This window comes from Cervus elaphus, chromosome 20, assembly GCF_910594005.1.
Source record: "Cervus elaphus chromosome 20, mCerEla1.1, whole genome shotgun sequence".
Lineage (NCBI taxonomy): Eukaryota > Metazoa > Chordata > Mammalia > Artiodactyla > Cervidae > Cervus > Cervus elaphus.
Genome location: NC_057834.1, coordinates 138802566 through 138820174, shown reverse-complemented (window position 1 = coordinate 138820174; position 17609 = coordinate 138802566). Strand labels below are relative to the sequence as shown.

Below are 17609 nucleotides of genomic sequence, written 5' to 3'. Positions count from 1 at the left end.
GACTTATTCATTAACAATCAAAGTCCAAAGAGTGGCTTCTGCCTCCGTACGTGTGGGCCACGCCCTCCACTCCATGGTGTCCATGGACAAGGAGGACAGGCCTCGTGGACCTTTGAGTACTGATGTTTTATCCATCAGAAGTCTGCTTTCTGGTGTTACATATGAAGAAATGACTCATTTAGTTTTTTAACAAATATTTACGAGATGACCTTGGAATCATTCGTTAAGCAATCCTCCCTTTTCTTCCTAATTATATCCCTCGTGATCTGATTTAGAACTTTCTATCTAAGAGCCAGAGATAGAGATAGTTGAAGAGCCGACTCCTTGGAAAAGACCCTGATGCTGGGAAAGATTGAAGGCAGGAGGAGAAGGGGACCACAGAGGACAAGACGGTTGGATGACATCACCCACTCAATGGACATGAGTTTGAGCAAACTCTGGGAGATGGTGAAGGACAGTGAAGCCTGGCGTGATGCAGTTCGTGGGGTCACAGAGTCGGACACGACTGGACGACTAAACAATGACATGCTGTTTTCACACTGTCCCATTGACTGAGTGGCGGCACTCATTTTTAACATTTATTTTCTTAAACCATTACTTTCACTTTATTGTATTTTCTCATCTCCAAAATGGCAAGTCCTCTCCACTAATGCTCTCCTTTCTTTTTCCTGAACCGTCTTTGATATTCACATCTGTTCATACTTAAAGATGATTTTAAGGATTATTTCACTCTGTTTTAAGGAAAATAAGATTTGGTGAGATTTCACCTGTGATCAAAGCTTCCCTGGTGGCACTAGTAGTAAAGAACCCGCCTGCCAGTGCAGGAGCCATAAGAGATGTGGGCTCGATCCCCAGGTCGGGAAGGTTCCCTGGAGAGGGCCCGGCAACCCACTCCAGCATTCTTGCCTGGAGAATCCCATGGACGGAGGGGTTTGGGGGGCTACAGTCCGTAGGGTCACAAAGAGTCAGACATAACTGAAGCGACTTAGCACATGCATGCACAGCTATAATCAAGTTAAATTTTAAGATTTACTGGAAATATTGATAGCTTTACAATATATCTTCAAGGGACGTGTTCATGATTAATTGCTAGTAACCAGGGACTGGACCTGCGTCTCTTACGCCTCCTTCATTGCCAGGTAGGTTCTTTACCACTCGTGCCACCTGGGAAGCCATATAGGAAGACTGCAGCTTTCACATCGTTTGAAATCCCTTAATCAATGATGCAGAACTTGGGCAAACTTCGGGAGATGGTGAGGGACGGAGAGGCCTGGCCTGCTGCAGTCCATGGGGTCGCAAAGAGTGGACCCGACTGGGTGACTGAACCTCACCAACCATCAAGTATAATCTGGGTTTTCTAGGTTAGGGTCATGTTATCTGGAAATCATGACAGTTTTGTCTACTTCTTTACCCATGTTTGAAAGGGGTAGTAGAGGGTGGTGTTCTTACTCCTCGGTGGTTTTAAAGAAGACCCATCTTCATCCTAGTCTCTGCAGAATGTGAGTGATTCTGGTACTAACCACAGGGATGTCACAGGCTGTTGGCTGAGCGAGAGACTTTTTTCCTTACCTGATGTTATGATTTGTTGGAAGTCATTGCTAGGAGAATCTACAGCAAATGGTATGGATATTTTTGACTTGTTTTTAAATTTTTATTGGAGTACAGTTGATTTATAATGTTGTGTTAGACTCAGGAGTGCAGCAAAGTGATTCAGCCATAGAGTCTTTTCGGTTATGGGTTATTACAAGATGTTGAGTGTAGTCCCCTTGGCTACAGAGAAGGACTTTATTGGTTGTCTATGTTATATATTGTAGTGTGTATGTATTTGTTAATCCCAAACTCCTAAAGTACCCCCACTTGCCCCTTTGGTAAACATAAGCTTATTTTCTATGTTGAGTCCGAGATTATTTATATATTAATATTCAAATACATCACTTATTTGGGGATGGCAAATGTATAAAAGGTTTGGAATTGTTTTTGGTCAAGGCCTTTCCGCATCAGCGGGACTCCCGTCATCACTGACACATTTCATCACCTGGCAGCCTCTTGCGCTCTGAGCACGGGCACGCTTGCTTGTCTGCGGCATTCCCTCTCCTAATGTGCTTCTGGGTGCTATCTCCTGGCTTTTCATTTGAGTTCTGTAACTGCAGTAAAACATACACACAGTAGGTCACTGGCATACAGCTCTCCTCTCGTGGAAAGGAATTTGCCACTTTGTGAAACGAACTGGGAAATCCCCATGCCCTGTGACAGTTTACAAGCCATGAGAAAGCTCTGCTCCTGAGAGAAGCGGGAGAGTCACGCTGGCACCGCATCGGAGGCCACGGCCTTCTCTGAAGCATCGCTAACAGTTCTTGTGTTTATGTTGTGGGGACCTGGGGCCTTCTGTCTTGTCAGTTTTCTCAGAAAGTGGTGACGTTGAGACACTAATGTTGGCCATCCCGTGAGTGCCTTTAGGAATCATCTAAGCTCTTGGTGTGTCATTTTCAGCTGTGAAATTAAGCTATAAGAAAACCACGGCATAAACCTCTGCCTTTTCTTCTGATGATACTATTTATTTTGTGACTTTCTGTTTTGTAGCCTGTTAAAATATCATCAGAGGGCAACCCGAAGCTCTAACAGTCCATCTTAATAATTCTGAATCTCTAGCCCGCACCCAAATGGGTTCACTGCTTCTCTTGCTGACGCCGTGGGAAGAGTCGTGGCCTCAGCGTCTGAGGACCTGTGTGTCTTGCTGAGTCCCTGAACTTCCTCAGATTTTCAGCTGAAAAATGTGAGCCTTCTTTCCCCATGGTCATGGTAAGGGTTACAAGAGGGGATTTATGTGAGTTCCATCTGACACGTGATAAGGGCTAGGGTTGGGAAGATCCCCTGGAGAAGGAAATGGCAACCCACTCCAGTATCCTGGCCTGGAGAACCCCATGGACAGAGGAGCCTGGCGGGCTACAGTCTACAGGCTGGCTCTGGGGGACCCGCCTGCAGGGTGGAGGGGCAGCCCCTGGACTGGAGACGCTGCATGTAGAGCTCTGCCTTCACGCCCCTGTCACACACACCCTCCTCACCCTGGTCGTGGGCTCGCTGGGCAGGCAGCTCTTCCCTCAGCGATGACAGGCCCCTCAAGAACATTCTGGACTCCCCCACGCTGCTGCCCCAGCCCCTCTGCCTTCTGTTGCCTCTCCTCCAGAACACCGCTGACACCTCTCCTTGCTGGTACTCCCCTCGGGAGTTTCTGATGTTGTGGGGCTTTATCTTTTCATCCTTTACCAGATCTCAAGGGGGCTTGAGGAGACAACTCTCTCCTGTTGCCCTGGGAGGCTCCTCTTGCTCTTCAGACCCCCAGCTCTGTGGAGAGATGCTATGGATCTGGGGTCTGGCTGGCCAGAGAGACCCACAAACCCTACAGCCCCTGGTATCCCTTCCTCTTACAAAATCATCTCTGAAACCAGCTGAAGGACCAAGTACCTTCTAATGTAGCCAAGGACTGTGTACATCCCTTACGGTCATTAGACTCCTTGGGAAAAGTCCAGGTTATAAAACAATCAGATGATTTGAAGATCGCCTGGAGGAGGAAAGGGGCAGGGTATTCAGGAGCCCCACCTGCTCTCAGGGTGTCCAGCCCCCAGGAGACCTAGAACTCCCACACTGAGTGCTTCAGGCTTAACTTGGAGACAGTTTCTGCTCCCCTGCTGTCTGAGGAGACTGGCGCCCCCTCGTTGGGTCAAAACCCACCCCCAGGCTGACCTCTGCTTTCTCACCCCAGCCGCCCTTGGCCCTCATCTGGCACGAAGGTTGTTTGTGGACCTAGATGCCCCGCACAGGAGGATGAGGGGGGAGAACATGACCCAGGTCAGCGCCTTCATCCTGGTGGGCTTCCCCACGGCCCCCCGGCTGCAGTACCTGCTCTTCCTCCTCTTCCTGCTCACCTGCCTCTTCGTGCTGGTGGAGAACCTGGCCATCATCCTCACCGTCTGGGGCAGCCCCTCCCTCCACAGGCCCATGTACTACTTTCTGGGCATCATGTCTTCCCTGGAGATCTGGTATGTGTGTGACATCATCCCCAAGATGCTGGATGGCTTCCTCCTGCAAAGAAGGCGCATCTCCTTCGTGGGCTGCATGACCCAGCTCTACTTCTTCAGCTCCCTGGTGTGTACTGAGTGTGTGCTCCTGGCCTCCATGGCCTACGACCGCTATGTGGCCATCTGCCACCCCCTGCGCTACCAAGCCATCATGACCACGGGGCTCTGTGTCCAGCTGGTGGCCTTCTCCTTCATGAGTGGCTTCACCATCTCCATGATCAAGGTCTACTTTATCTCCGGTGCCACATTCTGTGGTTCCAACATCCTGAACCACTTCTTCTGTGACATCTCCCCCATCCTCAAACTGGCCTGCACAGACTACTCGACCGCAGAGCTGGTTGACTTCATCCTGGCCTTCCTCATCCTGGTGTTCCCGCTCATGGCCACTGTGCTGTCCTACGGGCACATCACCCTGGCCGTCCTGCGCATCCCCTCGGCCAGGGGCCGCTGGAGAGCCTTCTCCACCTGTGCTTCCCACCTCACCGTGGTCACCATCTTCTACACGGCCTTGTTTTTCATGTACGTTCGGCCCCAGGCCATTGATTCTCGGAGCTCCAACAAGCTCATCTCTGTCTTGTACACTGTCCTCACCCCAATCATCAACCCCTTGATCTACTGTCTGAGGAACAAAGAGTTCAAGGGCGCCTTGAAAATGGCTCTGGGCTTTGGTCGAGCTCCACTGTAGCAGGCATGTCCTGGGCTTTCATTTCGTTCATCTGAAATATCATCTGAAAATATACCTCTTCTTTTTGAGGACATTTATTTGTAATAATGGAAATGCATTGCATCATTGCAGTGCTTCATTTATTTTAAAATTTACGCCCACAGTAGTTTTTCTCCTTCAGCTCATGGATGCTGATACAATAGCTGTGGGGATGATAATGCCATTATTTTCTCCATTTTCAATTCAGTTCAGTCTCTCAGTGGTGTCCAGATCTTTGTGACCTCATGAACTGCAGCACGCCAGGCTTCCCTGTCCATCACTAACTCCCAGAGCTTGCTCAAACTCATGTCCATTGAGTCAGTGATGCCATCTAACCATCTCATCCTCTGTTGTCCCTTCTTCTTCTGCCTTTAATCTTTCCCAGTATCGCAGTCTTTTCCAATGAGTCAGCTCTTCACATCAGGTGGCTGGGTTATTTCAGCATCAGTCCTTCCAATGAATATTCAGGACTGATTTCCTTTAGGATGGACTGGTTGGATCTTCTTGCAGTCCAAGGGACTCTCAAGAGTCTTCTCCAACATCATGGTTCAAAAGCATCAATTCTTTGGTGCTCAGCTTTCTTTACAGTCTGACTCTCACATCCATACCTGACTACTGGAAAAACCATAGCTTTGACTAGATGGACCTTTGTCAACAAAGTTATGTCTCTGCTTTTTAATATACTGTGTAGGTTGGTCATAGCATTTCTCCCAAGGAGCAAGTGTCTTTGAATTTCACAGCTGCAGTCACCATCCACAGTGATTTTGGAGCCCAAGAAAGTAAACTCTTTCACTGTTTCCATATCAATTTGCCATGAAGTGATGGGACCAGATGTGATGATCTTCGTCTTTTGAATGTAGAGCTTTATGCCAACTTTGTCACTCTACTCTATCATAAATCAAAAGGCTATTTAGTTCCTCTTCACTTTCTGCCATAACGGTTGCGGCATCTGCATATCTGAGGTTATTGATATTTCTCCTGGCAATCTTGATTCCAGCTTGTGATTCATCCAGCCTGGAATTTCATATGATGTACTCTGTATAGAAGTTAAATAAGCAGGTGACAATATACAGCCTTGATGTATATACTCCTTTCCTGATTTGGAACCAGTCTGTTGTTTCATGTCCAGTTCTAACTGTTTCTTCTTGACCTGCATACAGATTTCTCAGGAGGCTGGTAAGATAGTCTGGTACTCCCATCTCTTGAAGAATTTTCCACAGTTTGTTGTGATCTATGTACTCAAAGGCTTTGACGTAATCAATAAAGCCAGAGGTAGATGTTTTTCTGGAACTCACTTGCTTTTTCTATGATCCAGCAGATGTTGGCAATTTGATCTCTGGTTCTTCTGCCTTTTCTAACTTCAGCTTGAGCGTCTGGAAGATCATGGTTCACATATTGTTGAAGCCTGGCTTGGAGAATTTTGAGCATTACTTTGCTAGTGTGTGAGATGAGTGCAGTTGTACATTAGTTTGAACATTCTTTGGGATTGCCTTTCTTTGGGATTGGAATGAAAACTGTACCTTTTCCAGTCCTGTGGCCACTGCTGAGTTTTCTAAATTTGCTGGCATATTGAGTGCAGCACTTTCACAGCATTATCTTTTAGGATTTGAAATAGCTCAGCTGGAATTCCATTACCTTCACTAACTTTGTTTGTAGTGATGCTTCCTAAGGCCCACTTGATGTCACATTCCAGGATGTCTGGCTCTAGGTCAGTGATCACGCCATCATGGTTATAGGGGTCATGAGGATCTTTTTTGTATAGTTCTTCTGTGTATTCCTGCCACCTCTTTTCAATATCTTCTGCTTCAGTTAGGTCCATGCCATTTCTGTCCTTTATTGTGCCCTTCTTTGCATGAAATGTTCCTTTGGTATCTCTAATTTTCTTGAAGAGATCTCTAGTTTTTCCTGTTCTGTTATTTTCCTCTGTTTCTTTGCACTGATCACTGAGGAAGGCTTTCTTATCTCTCCTTGCTATTCTTTGGAACTCTGCATTCAAATGGGTATAGTTTTTCTTTCCTCCTTTGCTTTTAGCTTTTCCTTATTTGGTGGCTAGGCAAAGTGAGACTTCCTCATCTTTAAAATTGCCCTGCCCATTTCAGGAAACAGCAGAAGATATCAGGGTATCTGAGGTTTTCATGTCCTAAACAAAGTGCAGTGTTTCAGGGAATGGAGCTCTTGAACTCGGCAGTGAACTGAGCACCAATGTCCACAGAGCAAAGTGTGCCTGGGAATCATCAGGCCTGTAGACTTTGGTTTAAATGCTTAAGTCCTGTTCCTCTCAGGTCCCGGCTAGACTCCGCCCCTCATTCTTCTGTATATAAGCCCCCACCCCTCACCCATCAGCTGCGGAGAGAATGAGTTTTCTTACCGCACGAGGTGATCCTGGTTGACCTGTAAGACACGCAGATGCCCAGGCCACTGGAGAGCCATGTCGAGAGACCCTGGCAGCCCTGCACGGTGTCTGGTGGGCAGTCCACCAATATTTATTGAAGGAATTCTCCAAGGTACAAACAAGAGGTTCTAGCCATCTGCAGGGAGGAACCAGGAGCCCTAGCACCCCAGCCTCATGCTCCAGGGAGCCCACCGAGAGTCCTGGAGAGGAGCTGGCATCTTAGAAGGGGCATCCTTCAGGGGCAAGGTCACGAAGCCGCCACCTGGGGACGCCAGGGTCAGAATCTCAGGGTGTGGGCCCAAGACTGTTCATGGCTCTCACAATATCAGACAGCTTTCCACACAGCTCTGATCAGCTCCACGTTCGAACCCTGGTCGGTCAGGCAGTTGGGATCAATAAGAGATCATCTGAGCAGCACCCACACGACCAGGTGTGGAAACAGGAGGAAAGGGGGATGGGCCATAGAGACCACGGATGACCTCAGGGCTTTTCAACTGCTCGGTATGGACCACCTCTCTCTGTGGAGGCCCCAGAGATCTGGCTTCCTCTTGCCTCTGTGTCTTGGGGTCTCTGCACCCAACCCTCCTGGGTCCTGCACCCATAGAGACACGCACAGGCCCGTTGTCATTCACTCTCTCATTAGGAGTCATGTAAAAAGTCATCAGATTCAAACCAGCACAGGGGGAATGCCACGCGAGTGACTTTCAAAGCCGAAGCCTGGTGCTGCCTGGACCCCCGTTGCATCTCTGCTCTGCATTTGTCCCTTCAGCACGTGCATTTGCTACAGTTTGGTTCCCTTTCTGGTCATCCCTCTGTGACAGGTCCACGGTCACGCCAGGAAACAAGATGAAGGAGACTCAGCCAGCCACGGCGGCCCTCAGGTCCAGCAAGCGAGACAGGGCCTGGGTGGACCATGAACACACTGGCCAGTTGCAGGGAGTGCAGTGTCCCATCAGAGCCTGAGCGGGGAGCAGACCCAGTGGGATCACCTGAGTGCAGGTCGGAGGTCGGAGAAGAGGGGCTCCAGGGATCCCACTCCAGGGATTCCTGCCAAGGGCAGGAAGTGTGTGTCCTGGAGACAGTGAGCTGCGGGCACCTGATGTCAGTGGAGGGAGACCCCGGGGCAGGAGGAGGGCAGCCCTAGGAGCGGAGGTCACTTACAGCCCTGGACCCCTCTCTGCCATGTGAAGCAGCTCATCCATCTCCTGTCCACCCTTTAGCCTGCTCGGTCAGACCCCGTGGCCCCACGAGATACAGCAGCAGGGCAGGGCACCTCCTGGATCACCCCTCGTCCTCCTGCTCCACCAGCGAGGGCGCAGCTCTGGCTTGGCTGAGGGGACTGTAGGCCATGCACAAAGTCCTGAGAGCCTGTCTCCCTCCTGGGCGGCTGAGCCAGAAACCGGTTCCATCTCCTGAGAACCCCTCAGTCCACGGCCTCCTCTGGTCACCCCTAACGTGCTCACACATCTACCCATTCACACATGTGTAGTCTAAGCACTGCCTAAGTGCCAGGCAGGAGTCAGACAACTGGCGTTTGATGATGAACAAACAGACAACAACCTAGCCCCAGGCAGCTCACCTTCTGTATAGGGAGAGAAACACATAACACACAAGTAGGATGCTCAGAGGGGCGCTCAGGGGCTCACGCTAAGGAGGGAAAACCCAGCAGGACCGGGGGGGCCAAGAGACGGCCATTAAAGTTATCTGCTCCCCAGAGCCCATGATTGTGACCTGGGTCCTTGTGGATAGAACAGGGGGAAGGGTCTGGAAATGAGGAGGTCCTGGTAGGTGTCCAGGGGGAGACACACAGGGGAGCCTACACACAGCAGAGGAGGACTCCTATGACTCCTATAGCACAGAGGCAGAGATGGGAAGGATGCAGGCCATGGGCCAGGGAGCCTGGAGCCGCGGAGGATGGAGAGGTGGAAAGGAACTTAGTCTGGGGCCTCTGGGAGGAGCTTGTCACATCCACCCCTGATGTGGGACGTTCAGAATAATTTTCTGTTGTGTTAAGCCTCCTAGACTGTGGCGCTTTGTTTCTGTAGATCCAGGACACTAATCCCACGGGGAGGAAAACAAGACCATCTAGAGTTGGTGCGGGAAGGACAGTCCATGGGCAGCAGGAGTCCAGAGCCCGAGGCAGGAGGAGGGCCAGGGCCATCTGAAGAGCCCGAGGAGCCCGAGCTGGGGAGAGAGGGAGGGGCCAGGACAGTGGAGTTACAGCAGAGCAAAAGGGAGGGTCTGGGTGAGACCAGAGAGGAGACGCAGGCTCCCAGTGGTGGCTCAGCCTCCCTGCCAGGCCCCACCTTCGGGACTGGACACTGAGGAGGTTCTGAGCTGGGAGGACCAGGGCTTGACCCTCTCCCGTCGGTCCTGTGACTCTGCCTGGTCAACACCTGCCATCCCATGGCTAGGGTTTAGACTGAAATCCTCAGCTCACAGCAGCCTGCTGTCCCTCCCCGCCACCCTCCTGTGCACAGAGGTGTGGGACCGAGGGCCAACTCAGGGACAGTGGCTCCTCAAGCTGGCCCAGGACGCGGCCACCGAGCTGTGTGGTGTGAAACGAGGGCCACAGCGTGGACGCACAGACCTGCCCTCAGCCGGCCCCAGAGGCACGAGGACCCACTAATTGGCCATGTGGGCAGTGTCGCAGCCTGGCAGGCTAATTGGGCCCTGGAGTCCTCGAGCTCCAGCTGAAAAAGCCAAGACACCTGTGCCTCCCAGCCACCCGGGCAGCCCGCCTCTCCAGAGCATGTCCCAGTCACACTGGCCCCGTGGCTGGCCTGCCAGTCATTGGACATAGGGAGCAGCCACTCACAGTGAAGACTGGAGGACCCTAGGTGGGATGAGCACCTTCCATGCTGGTGTCTGTTGGTTTACTGTGATTCTAGAGTGTGGTGTGTACACGGCATCCTGCCTGAGTGTGTGTGTGTGTGTGTGAGAGAGAGAGATAGACAGAGAGACTCCACCAGCCATGCCTGTCCCCCCCTGCCCACAGCTGATTTGGGGCAGAATCTGCAGGACTCCCCTCTGCAGTCCCATCACCGAGACTCACGGGTGCTCCAGAAATGGCCCTCACACCTGTGGGCCCTGTGCCGACTACACACCCGCGGGTCCTGTGCTGAGCCTGTTTCTGACATCACCCCCCGCCTCACCAACAGCTCACATGGACTGGGCAGGCCAAGGACACCTGTCTCCATGCTGGCTCAGGTGCCATCCAGGTGGTCTCCCAGGTGTGGGGGAAGCGGCTGCAGGATGCCAGGGCCAGTGAAGTCAGGGAGACCCTGCTATAGGTCCCCCCAGAGCCCCCTAAATCCATCCTTCCTGGGAAGGGAATCTTCCTTTGCCCCTCTCCGGTTTTCCCAAAGGATCCAAAAGAGTTTGCATTTGCTGGCTGGGTGAGAGCCTTCTCTCTGCAGCCACTGGAGAACTTGCTTCCGAGGAGAGAACCTGGGCTCCCTGCTGCTTCTGGGGACCAGGCAGGGGTGGGGGACAATCACGCCAAAAATGCAGGCTGTCTGAAAACCATGTGGGACTCTGGAATGGAAGAGGGCCATGAGAGGGACACAAGACCAAATCCCAGCATGGCTGGGGTCCGGTTGGCGGCAGGGCACTGAGGTGAATCCAGAGACCTGAGGAGCTTCTGTGCTGTGTGAGATGTGTCCTTAGTGGGGTGGGGATGTCACTGTGGGATCCCTCTGCACTATCTTTGCGGCTTCTCTAAAATTATTCCCAAATAAAGGGTTTGCTTAAAAAGAAAACATAGTCATTGTCCTAAGTGTAGGCAAAGAAGGATGAACTCCAGTTGTCCTGAATTTCTAAGTAAACACAATTTTTCATTGAACCAGACTATCTAGTATGAATTAGCCAATGCACTCGTGATCAGTTGCTGTTCAGTGGCTAAGCCATGTCTGACTCTTTGTGACCCCATAGACTTCAGCATGCCAGGCTTCCCTGTTCTTCATCATCTCCCAGAGTTTGCTCAAACTCGTGTCTATTGAGTCAATGATGCCATCCAATCATCCCACCTCTGTTACCCTCTTCTGCCCTCAATCTTTCCCAGCATCAAGGTCTTTCCAGTAAGTCAGCTCTTCCTGATAAGGTGGCCAATGTACTAGAGATTCAGCTTCAGCGTCAGTCCTTCCAATGAATATTCAGACTTGATTTCCTTTAGGATTGACTGGTTTGATCTCCTTGCTGTCCAAAGGACTCTCAAGAGTCTTCTCCAACACCTCAGCTCAAAAGCATCATTTCTTCAGTGTACAGCTTTCTTTATGGTCCAACTCTCACATGTGTACATGACTACTCTAATAATCACAGTTTTGACCACATGGACCTTTGTTGACAAGTGATGTCTCTGCTTTTTAATACGTTGTTTTAGGTACCTGGCTGGGTCTAAAGTCAAACTGACATAGACAGAGTAACAGGAGAAAAGCATTTATGTAATAGCAGTTTGGTGAAGCACAGGAGACTTTATAAGGAAAGGAAATCTGGAGAAATGGCCACACCTAGGCATGTGATGCTGTGTGATGTGGACAGTCGTGTACTAGGAGCCTCAGAGAGCATGCAGGGCAAGTGCTGAACCTCAGCCAGGCCTGTCTCCTTCTCAACATCTGCTTGTCCTCGGAGGTAAGGATGCTCCTCTCCTCTGGGGGCAGGAAGAGCCCCTCTCATGAGAGTGCCTTATGACCTGATTCGGGGAGATGGTGGTGGGGGGCGGGGTTCAGGATGACCCTCCTCTTTCTGCCATTTCTCAAAGTCCTTCTACTTGAAATAGTCAATCCCCAGGGGGCCATATTATGGGTTGTGCACCCTCAACCCACGAATGTAGTGTGGTTTCCTCGGTTTTATTGCCAACTTCGCACTGTCTCTGGGTCCTCTGCCTCCCTGGCTGGAACACAAACTCCATCAGGAACAGGACAGTTGCCTCTCCGGCCCAGCTGCCAGCATGTGTTCAAGAAATGTGCCTCAAAGAAAAGGAAAATGGACAGCAAGGAGGAGGCAAGACACCTGTGAGATCCAAGCCACTCTCATGAGAGCCAGCCTGGTGAGACGGAGACGTCTTTCCCGATGGAGACAGAGGCCAGGAAACCCCCGTGAGTCAGGGGCTCCCATGTCAGCACTTCCCAGCGGACCCTGTGCCTTGTCAGCAGGCTCACGGCTGCTGTGTTCTCTGGGCACATCTATCCTCTCGTAATTTGGTCATCCTGCGCAAATCAAGATGCTGTTATTGTTGTTCAGACAGTAAGTCGCGTCGGACTCTTGGCAACCCCATGGTGCAGCATGCCAGGCTTCCCCGTCTTTCACTATGTCCCAGAGTTTGCTCAAACTCACGTCTATTGAGTCAATGATGCCATCCAACCATCTCATCTTCTATCTCCCCCTTCTCCTCCTGCCCTCAATCTTTCTCAGCATTAGGGTCTTTTCTAATGATGTGTGCCTGGAATTATTCTAAAGAGCTGTCTTTCCCCACAATACCCTCCACCTGGGACCCCTGGGGCCAGCATAGATGCAGGGTGGTGGGGCACCCAGGTGGAATAAAAGCCCATACCTGTCAGGTGCCCAGGTGCTGGACATCCACCTCCTCCTACAGCATGGCAGGGAGATGGACCCACCCAACACAAACATGTCCCCTACCTCTAGGACAAAGACTTGGAGGCCCTGAGGTTGGGCAAGAGCCCCAGGGGCCGCCCCAGGGAAGGCATGTGGGTAGCAGGTTCAGACAGGGCCCGAGGCTGCTCTGCTGGAAGAGAGAGGAGAAAAGGCACCTTGTGAAGTGGAGGGGAGCTCAGCGGATGAGCAAGGAGCAGGGCGGATGGGAGGGTGGTGGGAACCAGAGGCCTGCACTTGGGGGCAGGGAAGCCAGTGGTCTTTCAGCTCAGGGTGTCCTGTCCCGTGGTGCCACCACGTGGGTCAGGCTCCATGAGAAGCCCCTCCACCCTCAGGCCAGCCTTCACCCTGGGTGTTTGCTGGGAGTGGTCTCCTAAGCTCCCATTTGCACACACACTGGGTCTGCCCTCCCAAACATCTGCCTCCTTATCACAGATGCCCCCTGTCCACCTCCCCCAGGCCAGTCTGCCCTTCACATCCTGCCTAGATGGCCTGGGGAAACAGCCCTGGGGGCCAGCGGAGGGCCCTGCCCATCCTGTGATCTCCTGCGAGGCTGCATCCTTTCCTGGAGGCTTCTCCACTCTCCCTCAGCCCTACAGCTCAGTTGTAGGTTGGAGACTCTTTATTGTGGGCTAGTGGCCCTGACCTCTTGCGGGTCCCTTTCTTCCTGCTCAACATCCATGGAACAGATCTGAAGGAAGCTTCCAGGCCTGACGATTGCTGCCTTCTTCCCATCCGTTACAGACCAGTGCTGGCCACATCCCCATGCCCCCAACTTCCCACCCACTGCCCACCCCTTCACTCCCCATCCCCATAGTCTGTGCAGGCCAGGAAAGGCAGCCAAGACTTCCTCTGTGTGTGTGTGAACATATGAGTGTGAGACTGTGAGTGTTGGTGTGTTGTATGAACATATCAGTGTGTATCTGTGTGTGTCTGTTTATATGGGTTTGACTGCTAGTGTAGGTGAGTTGTATGACTGTGTCAGTGTGTATCTGTGTGTGTATGTATGGGTGTGAAACTGAGTGTAGGTGTGTTGTATGAACGTGTCAGTGTGCATCTGTGTGTGTCTTTTTATATGGGTTTGACTGCTAGTGTAGGTGAGTTGTATGATGTGTCAGTGTGTATCTGTGTGTGTGTTTTGGTGTGAGACTATGAGTGTATGTATATTGTATGAATATGTTAGTGTGTATCTGTGCCTGTGTATTTGTTGTCATGAGACTGTGAGTGTAGCTGTGTTGTATGAATGTGTCAGAGTGTATCTGTGTGTATGTGTGTGTTTGGGTGTGAGACTGTGTGTAGGTATGTTATATGAACATGTGAATGTGTCTATGTGTGTGTGTGTGTATGTAAGGATGTGAGACTGTGAGTGTAAGTGTGTTGTAAGAATGTGTGACTGTGTCTCTGTGTGTGTGTATGTATGGGTGTTGAAACTGTAAGTGTAGGTATGTTGTATGAATATGTCAGTGTGTATCTGTGTGTATGTGTATGGGCGTCAGACTGAGTATAGCTGTGTTTTATGAATGTGTCAGTGTATTTTTGTGTGTATGTGTATGTATGGGTGTGAGAATTGAGTGTAGGTCTCTTGTATGATGCATCAGTGTGTATCTGTGTGTATATGGGTGGGACTATGGCTGTAGGCATGTTGCATGAACATGTCACTGTGTATCTGTGTGTGTGTACATATGGCTGTGAGACTGTAGCTGTGTTGTAAGCACATGTCAGTGTGTATCTCTGTGTGTACATGGGTGAGAGACTGTGAGTGTAGGTGTGTTGTATGAACGAGTCAGTGTGTATCTGTGTGTCTGTGTATGTATGGGTGTGACAATCTGAGTTTAGGTGTGTTGTATGAATGTCTGACTGCATATTTGTGTGTGTGTATGTATGGTTTGAGACTCTGGGTGGAGGTATGTTGTATGAATGTATCAGTGTATATCAGTGTGTGTGTATGTATGGGTGTGAGACTGTGAGTGTATGTGTGATGCACAAACATGTGAGTGTGTGGGAGAGTATGATCATGGGTAGGGGCATGGGTTGAGGGTGGGTGGCAGGTCACACCACCAGAGACCTGGAGACCCTCACTCACCTGCAGCAGCTACTCAGGCCCTGACAACACTTCCCTCTGGGGAGGGGCGGGCATGACCCCAGTCACACCTGACTCACCTTCCCTGTGGAGCTTTCTGCACCAGGGCAGAGCACAGCAGAGGTGGAAGAGCAGCTGCCATGTATAGAATTTGGGAGGAAGGAAATTCACTAAGCTTTCCTCATGGTTGGTCCTGATGCAGGTGGTGGAGGCAGTGGATACTAGTGGTGGTTGAGGAATCCAGGCTCATGTTCTCTTGTAAAACATGATCCACAGCCCAAGACGGGCCTGAAACACCAATCCTGGGTCCCAGTCACACATCCCAAAGGGCCGTGCAAAGGGTCTCCGCTCTTAAGTCCTAAGCAACTATTCGTCTGCACGTCCACTCTCCCCAGCTGCTGTGCAAGGAACCAGGCACCACCTCCTTGGGTCAAAACCCACCCCCTAGGCTGACCTCTGCTTTCTCTCCCCAGCCGCCCTCGGCCATCATCTGGCACGAAGGTTGTTTGTGACCCACCCAGTCCACACAGGAGGATGAGAGGGGAGAACGTGACCCAGGTCAGTGCCTTCATCCTGGTGGGCTTCCCCACGGACCCCTGGCTGCAGTACCTGCTCTTCCTCCTCTTCCTGTTCACCTACCTCTTCGTGCTGGTGGAGAACCTGGCCATCATCCTCACTGTCTGGGGCAGCCCCTCCCTCCACAGGCCCATGTACTACTTTCTGGGGTCCATGTCTTCCCTGGAGATCTGGTATGTGTGTGACATCATCCCCAAGATGCTGGATGGCTTCCTCCTGCAAAGAAGGCGCATCTCCTTCGTGGGCTGCATGACCCAGCTCTACTTCTTCAGCTCCCTGGTGTGTACCGAGTGTGTGCTCCTGGCCTCCATGGCCTACGACCGCTACGTGGCCATCTGCCACCCCCTGCGCTACCAAGCCATCATGACCACGGGGCTCTGTGTCCAGCTGGTGGCCTTCTCCTTCATGAGTGGCTTCACCATCTCTGTGATCAAGGTCTACTTTATCTCCAGCGCCAAGTTCTGTGGTTCCAACATCCTGAACCACTTCTTCTGTGACATCTCCCCCATCCTCAAACTGGCCTGCACAGACTTCTCGACCGCAGAGCTGGTTGACTTCATCCTGGCCTTCCTCATCATGGTGTTCCCGCTCGCGGCCACTGTGCTGTCCTACGGGCACATCACCCTGGCCGTCCGGCGCATCCCCTCGGCCACGGGCCGCTGGAGAGCCTTCTCCACCTGCGCCTCACACCTCACCGTGGTCACCATCTTCTACACAGCTTTGCTTTTCATGTATGTTCGGCCCCAGGCCATTGATACACGGAGCTCCAACAAGCTCATCTCTGTCTTGTACACTGTCCTCACCCCAATCATCAACCCCTTGATCTACTGTCTGAGGAACAAAGAGTTCAAGGGCGCCTTGAAAATGGCTCTGGGCTTTGGTCGAGCTCCACTGTAGCAGGCATGTCCTGGGCTTTCATTTCGTTCATCTGAAACAAAATCTGAAAATACACCTCTTCTCTTTGAGGCCATTTTATTTGTAATAATGGAAATGCATTGCATCATTGCAGTGCTTCATTTATTTTGAAATTTACTTCCATATCTATTTTTCTCCTTCAGCTCACAGATGTTCATACCATAGGTGTGGGGGTGGTAATGTCATAATTTTCCTCATTTTATGGCTAAGCAAAGCAAGACTACCTCATCTTAAAAATTACCCTGCACCTTTCGGGAAACAGCAAAATATATCAGGTCATCTGAGGTTTTCATGTCCTAAACAAAGTGCAGTGTTCCAGGGAATGGAGCTCTTGAACTCGGCACTGAACTGAGCACCAATGTCCACAGAGCAAAGTGTCTCTGGGAATCATCAGGCCTGTAGACTTTGGTTTAAAAGCTTAAGTCCTGTTCCTCTCAGGTCCCGGCTAGACTCTGGCCCTCTTTCTTCTGTATATAAGCCCCCACTCCTCACCCATCAGCTGCTGAGAGAATGAGTTTTCTTACCGCACGAGGTGATCCTGGTTGACCTGTAAGACACGCAGATGCCCAGGCCACTGGAGAGCCATGTCCAGAGATCCTGGCAGCCCTGCACGGTGTCTGGTGGGCAATCCACCAATATTTATTGAAGGAATTCTCCAAGGTACAAACAAGAGGTTCTAGCCATCTGCAGGGAGGAACCAGGAGCCCTAGCACCCCAGCCTCATGCTCCAGGGAGCCCACCGAGAGTCCTGGAGAGGAGTTGGCATCTTAGAAGGGGCATCCTTCAGGGGCAAGGTCACGAAGCCACCACCTGGGGACCCCAGGGTCAGAATCTCGGGGTGTGGGCCCAAGACTGTTCATGGCTCTCACAATATCAGACAGCTTTCCACACTGATCAGCTCCACGTTCAAACCCTGGTTGGTCAGGCAGTTGGGATCAATAAGAGATCATCTGAGCAGCACCCACATGACCAGGTGTGGAAACAGGAGGAAAGGGGGATGGGCCATAGAGACCACGGACGACCTCAGGGCTTTTCAACTGCTCGGTATGGACCACCTCTCTCTGTGGAGGCCCCAGAGATCTGGCTTCCTCTTGCCTCTGTGTCTTGGGGTCTCTGCCCCCCTAACCCTCCTGGGTCCTGCACCCATAGAGACATGCACAGGCCCGTTGTCATTCACAGTCTCATTAGGAGTCATGTAAAAAGTCATCAGATTCAAACCAGCACAGGGGGAATGCCACGCGAGTGACTTTCAAAGCC

The 17609-nt window shown here is 51.3% G+C and overlaps 2 protein-coding genes across 2 annotated transcripts; both read left to right on the top strand.

Moving 5' to 3' along the window:
* The first annotated feature begins 3822 nt into the window (after window positions 1-3822).
* On the top strand, window positions 3823-4761 carry LOC122678136 (olfactory receptor 6B2-like). Its single transcript, XM_043878669.1, has one exon. It carries the CDS (start codon window positions 3823-3825, stop codon window positions 4759-4761), a length of 939 nt encoding a protein of 312 aa, XP_043734604.1.
* A 10634-nt stretch (window positions 4762-15395) lies between these two features.
* On the top strand, window positions 15396-16334 carry LOC122677930 (olfactory receptor 6B2-like). Its single transcript, XM_043878253.1, has one exon. It carries the CDS (start codon window positions 15396-15398, stop codon window positions 16332-16334), a length of 939 nt encoding a protein of 312 aa, XP_043734188.1.
* Window positions 16335-17609: the final 1275 nt, after the last annotated feature.

Excerpts from the sequence above, each read along its gene's own strand:
- LOC122678136 (XM_043878669.1), top strand. The coding sequence starts at position 3,823 with ATGAGGGGGGAGAACATGACCCAGGTCAGCGCCTTCATCCTGGTGGGC.
- LOC122677930 (XM_043878253.1), top strand. The coding sequence starts at position 15,396 with ATGAGAGGGGAGAACGTGACCCAGGTCAGTGCCTTCATCCTGGTGGGC.